At 38.4% G+C, this 5,495-nt stretch overlaps 2 protein-coding genes across 2 annotated transcripts in view; one reads left to right on the forward strand and one right to left on the reverse strand.

The window, feature by feature from the left end:
* Window positions 1-2,010, reverse strand: part of tfpt (TCF3 (E2A) fusion partner) — a 4,941-nt gene extending 2,931 nt beyond the window's left edge. The window contains exons 1-3 of the mRNA XM_005732026.1: window positions 1,946-2,010; window positions 1,293-1,394; window positions 432-554 (exon numbers count right to left, since the gene is read on the reverse strand). Of these exons, the coding sequence (XP_005732083.1) occupies window positions 432-554; window positions 1,293-1,394 (225 nt within the window). The 5' untranslated portion in view covers window positions 1,946-2,010. The remainder of the gene's footprint in view (window positions 1-431; window positions 555-1,292; window positions 1,395-1,945) is intronic.
* Window positions 2,011-2,177: 167 nt separating this feature from the next.
* On the forward strand, window positions 2,178-4,605 carry ndufa3 (NADH:ubiquinone oxidoreductase subunit A3). The gene is made up of 4 exons (XM_005732025.2): window positions 2,178-2,238; window positions 2,493-2,567; window positions 4,256-4,333; window positions 4,431-4,605. The coding sequence occupies exons 1-4, from the start codon at window positions 2,196-2,198 to the stop codon at window positions 4,520-4,522; spliced, it is 288 nt and encodes a 95-aa protein (XP_005732082.1). The 5' UTR covers window positions 2,178-2,195; the 3' UTR covers window positions 4,523-4,605.
* The last annotated feature ends 890 nt before the right edge of the window (window positions 4,606-5,495 follow it).

Genomic DNA, 5,495 nt, shown 5'->3' on the forward strand with positions numbered 1-5,495 from the left:
ATCTGGCACTTAACAACACAATGTAACACTTTTTAGATAAAAGTAATGTGTTACTTTTAAATGAACACCCTCCCCATTAACATCACATGTTATGGGCAGGACTGGTACGGTTTGCTGCCTAGCCCTAACAAAGTTTTATTATTAGCCATAGTCACTACCTTAATAATAACTTAACAGATAGATAATGTGGCTATTAGATAATAATATAACAGTAATGTACCAGCCAGGTTAATGTTTATCATAACATTTTAATACTTCAGTGTTGTTGAAAGTGGAGTTCTACTGACACCTCAAAGCGTTGTTTAGCTGCTAGTGAGGGGAGGGCTGTGTACCTGCGTGTTTGCAGCACTTCTGTGTGAAGCTTTGTTTCAGTGGTGTTGATCTGGTCATTTTTATTATTCTCGTAGCATTTTTTTGACCATAACACACACCTGTTCAATTTCTTTACATTTCCTGCTCAGAGCCACATATTTCCTTTTGTCAAGAGCTCTTTTTTCTTCATCTTCTTGTGTTGTGCTCTCAAGCAGCTCGGTGCCTCCTGGACCCAGCTCCACCTAAACAAATACAAAAGCAGGATTGTTTTGTGTCTGGCATCACATTGTTTGTTCTCACAAGAAAACACTTTTACCTGTTCAATGTTTCAAAGCAAAACCCAAGTCAAGCAGAAAGTCATCTTATTATAGCCACATTATTCAGCAAGAGCTAGGAAATAAAAACTGCTATGCAGTGTATAATGAATTAGAAAGATTAATCTCCAATACATGTAAATGTGGGTAGCACATGGGAGTGTAACCATGTGCTTTGAGCCAAACTCCCCATATTCTAAAAATTCTAATGGGAAAGGAGAGGGGTCAATGATGTGTAAAGTAGCAGCTATTCAGTGACATTTTCATGCATAAGATCTGTGTCACAGAGGATCGAAGTTCATAGGGAGAAGGTCAGCTCTCCGAGTACTAATGTAGTCTCATTTCTAAGGGAAAAGATGGAGAAAACTAAAAAAGCTAAACTCCTGAACCAAAAAAGAAGACAGAAAAAAATGGAGTAAATGTCTGTGAAGGATGAGTGTCTTGTTTAAACAAATATAATGACTGGTGTTTCTTCATTTAAAGGTTTTTAAGACCAGCATTACTATTATATTATATAAATTCTGCATCAGTGTACTGATTCATATCTGCTGGCAACATTGGAGACTTGGTTAAATGAGCTGTGAATTTGTATTAATTGGCAAACTAACTAAGTGTTACCACGTGTGCTAACATGACAAGCACCTTTATAAAGATCAATAAAATTACCTCTCCCGGTCCCAGCTCCACACCACCAGGCTCCAGTTCTGCTTCCAGGATGTGACCTCCAAATAAAGGAGGCAGAGCCAAGCCAGAAAAATCCTCCATCATCTGGAGGGAAAGAAGTTTCTCTGTTAATGTAAACAGCCTGTGCAGCGGTTATGAGTCATTCATCAAGAAGAAATACTAGAAAATACACTGGGCAAATAGGATTCAACGGCCTCACTGCCTAGCGCCACCAATGGTGTTTTAACCAACCACTCAGTTTGTATGTGAAGCAAAGTGGCTGAAATTGACCCACGTGGACAGCAGCTGTCCTCTGACTTTATAGCGGAAGTACCTGCAGCAAAAGAGGTGCTCAGGATTTACTCCGCTACACTTATCTTAAAGATTTAGTTGCACATTATTTGCCGATATAAACTTATAACACAAAATTTAAATCTACTATTTTACTGCGCGATGCTGAGATCTGGATAGTAATTACAGTAACTCAACAGCTGTTTGTGAGTCAGTAAAAGCCTGATATAGTGGTCGGGGTTCCCAGTGGAGTAAAAACGGCTGAAAAGTTCAAAACAAGAATTTCCCGTGTTTTAGACTTCTGATGTCACCACGCCTGATTATTGTTTAGTACTAAAACAACCCATTAGTCTAATAGTACTTACATTTGTTAGTCCCGAAACGATGTTTTTAACGTGTGTTTAAAGCGACACTTCGACCAGTGTCATCATCAACCTGAGCACAAGCTGCGTGCGGTGTCGTTTTCTCTGTTTAGCTTTAGCTAAGGCCGTTTAATAGCATGACAGCTGACTTAAATCAATCCCGAAGCTTCCAGGGATCCCCTGTTTCCCTCTCTCTGTTTTCGTGCGGCGGGCGCAGGAATTATACGTCATTTTAGCAGTCACTACATTTCCCATGAGAACTCGCTCGGTGGAAACTACATCAGACAATATGGCGGGTATGTGTATATTTTGTCATCTTTTTGACTTCTAATCAGTGAAATTCGGTTTACTTGGACCCTCGGGTAGTACAGATAAATGCCTTATATATTTAAAATTACTCTAACCGGATCTTAGAAGTACTTTAGTTCTGATGTATTCGTTCGAAAAATGTGACCTTGGATGTGTTGCTAACATTAGCTAGCATTGGTTAACCGTACGTAGCCTGTCACTCGGTGCGGTTTTTAACCTGCCCGTGGGTTTCTGTCTGCAGGAATCGGAGCTTTCCTGAGGAATGCGTGGAACAAGGAGCCGGTTATCATGGCTTCTTGTGCAATTGGACTGGTTGGTAAGTAGCCAACCTGTTAGAAATCTGTGAGAGAGTGGTGCAGCGAGAGAGAGAGAGGGAGAGGGAGCATAGCTTTAAATAACATACAATGGCAGTTCTGCAACGCCGATGAATGACAGTGTGGCAACATGAAATATTAATCAGAAGATTGCTAGCTATACGTCTCACAATAATCCGCTGTTTTAGGCTTATGTTAGGGTGGCTGTCTTGTGTTCAGTTTAATTTAACTGAGTATACGATTTATATGTCCAGCGTGGAAAGACCGAATAAAGAAAACAAATAAGCACGTTATAGTCTTTGTGTGTCAAGTCCTTTTATTTATATTGCACATGTTAAAACAACAGAAGTTGAGCAAAGTGCTTTAAAGGCACAGTCACTTGTAATCCAGGTCTCAAGAACCCAATTAAAATCCACGAGTCACCTCACACTTGACAAAAGGCAATTTAAAGTAGATAGAGCTTCGATCTTTTAGAGCTGATTTAAAACAGTTTATTGTTGAACAGCTTCTTATGTGGGGTAGCAGACTATTCCAGAGCCAGGGGGCAAACACAGCAAAAACCCAATCACTTTTAATTTTTATGAGAGAAGTTGTTGTGATGATGACCTCAGTGACCTGGAGTTAAAAGATCTGTAATATATTGTGGAGGTAATCTATGGCTTAAAACAGGACTGATATTCTGCCTTTTCTTTGTACAAGTTAAGAGTCGAGCAGCTGCATTTTGAACTACCTGCAAACGAGAGAGAGAGTGGGTTGTATAGAGGTGGTACAATGGTGTACTTCACCAGCGAGCCTTGCTGTGTTCCAGCGTCCTTTCACAGTTGAAACTTTTATGCATGTTGGTGGTTTGAAACTGGCCGTGGATGTGGGGCAGCTATATGCTTAAAGTTTATGGAATACAGTGCTATTTGGATAACATGTGACTTGTAGATTGAAGTGCTTTGTGTGGTAAGTAGGTGTAGAAAAGTTCGATATAAATACATTATTTAACAACACAATACAGAATTTACTGAATTTTTGTGGCCAATATCAAATCAGGTTATAATCAGAAAATAACAGTGTCATTGTCCATGAACTTTCCAGCAGTGTATTTAAGAAACTATTTGGCAGCTTGACTCTAAAATCTCGCCTAACTTGGCATCACCATCTGCACGCCTATTATGTTACTCTGCTTCATGTACTGCAGACAGTTGGCTTTGGTTACTCGTGTTATTCAACGACCAGCGATTTGATGCGTCTTTGCTGATTCCACAGTAGTAGATATGTGGATGTTTGAGTCATGGAGGAATTTTGTTGTGAAAACTAACATGAAATCACTTCTTCTGCATTATTATTTCGTTTCAAACTGGAGAAAATTAGTAAGCTAAAGAATCTAAACAAAGCAATTCAATGAGGGAGGAGTGTTTATACAGTTTCTTAATGAAACTCGTCCAAAATGCCGGACAAGTTAACATCAAACGGTTTTTGGTCAGAGGGCTCCAAAATCTTTTGGTCTGAATTTTCATAAATCAGCATTTTAAATGAGTAACTTTATATTGACACTTAAAGCCATGCCAGTCAGAGTCGTTGCTATCTGTGTTTATTATGTTTCTGTGCACCTTGTGCAATGATTCAATTATTCTCAATTGACCTATAGAGGCACAGTGAACTATGAGTGTAATGCCATATGTGTTCAAATGTCTTTTCTCAGGTGCCATTCTTCCGTTCGTCAGCCCACTTACAAAATATACAGCAATGTTGAACGCAGCTGTGCCGTACAACTACCCAGGTAAACACTGGCGATCTTTATGTCACAGCAGGTTCGAGTGTAATTGAAAGCTGACGTTTCAGCATCCTAAAACTTCTACCTTATTTTCTCTTCACAGTTCCCGTGCGAGATGATGGAAACATGCCCGACATTCCAGCTCATCCACGTGAACCAAAAGGAAGAAACTTGGATTGGATCAAAAATCTATAACTTCAGATTTTCTCATGTTAATATCTGTCTAAATAGTTGCCTCCAATGTCTGTGTCCAACAATAAAGATTCTATTTAATTCTACTTTTGTTTCATCTGTATTATTTCAGTGCATTTAGGTTAATGATGTGCAAACTATAGCAACAGTGTCTAATTGGTTCTGTTGAATTAATTAATAACAAAGCCTGTAATCAGTAACAGCATTAATAAGTATTTTGCTGTGAAATCGAAGCAGAGTTGATCAGTCACAGTTTAAGTTGCTTTAAGTTTGATCTACACCTTTACCTCTCAAACATACATACATGTGAAACAGTTTTTTTTCTCAGTTAAGTTACTCAGGGTTAAGATTTTTGTTTTGAAACTAAGCTTCAACACAGTTCTGATCCTTCAGAGTTTAAAAATAAGAAGCTGTAATCAGATTAAGGCTGGTATAAAAAATTCTTTTCATACCAGCTTTAATTCTGCTCGCACCCCTCATGGATGGATACCCCCTGTTTTTTTTTTTTTTGTATTGTTTTTGTTTTTTTTAGTGAAAACATGAAGTAGGTTGTAAAATATCTTTCAATATCTCTTATTTCTTCTCACCTGTACAAAGTTTGAATATACTAAATAACAATATAACTGTGTGTTCTCTGCAGAAATCTCAGTTTTACAAATCATGCAAAAGCTTGTTTCATCGACCTTTTATTTCACATGTAAGCATTAGTAGTCCAGATAAAGTCTGTTCCTCTGAAATATTCATAGTAGTGTTATATTCAGTAGTGTCTGAATAGATGCATTGTTTTCTGCAGATAAAGTGTATAAATAAATGTGTCTAATGTCGAACAACATTTCAATTCTAACAGAAGTGTTCTGAACTTGTGTTTGAGTTGTGACGGGACAGCTCTCGCCTACGTTGTTCAGCTTTGATTTAAAGTGCAGGGGAACTACTAACCACTTCAACACTGTGCTTTTGCCAGGTTGGATCCCCTTTT

This window comes from Pundamilia nyererei, unplaced genomic scaffold (genome assembly GCF_000239375.1).
Source record: "Pundamilia nyererei isolate P.nyererei 1_Seehausen unplaced genomic scaffold, PunNye1.0 scaffold00045, whole genome shotgun sequence".
Classification (NCBI taxonomy): Eukaryota; Metazoa; Chordata; class Actinopteri; order Cichliformes; family Cichlidae; genus Pundamilia; species Pundamilia nyererei.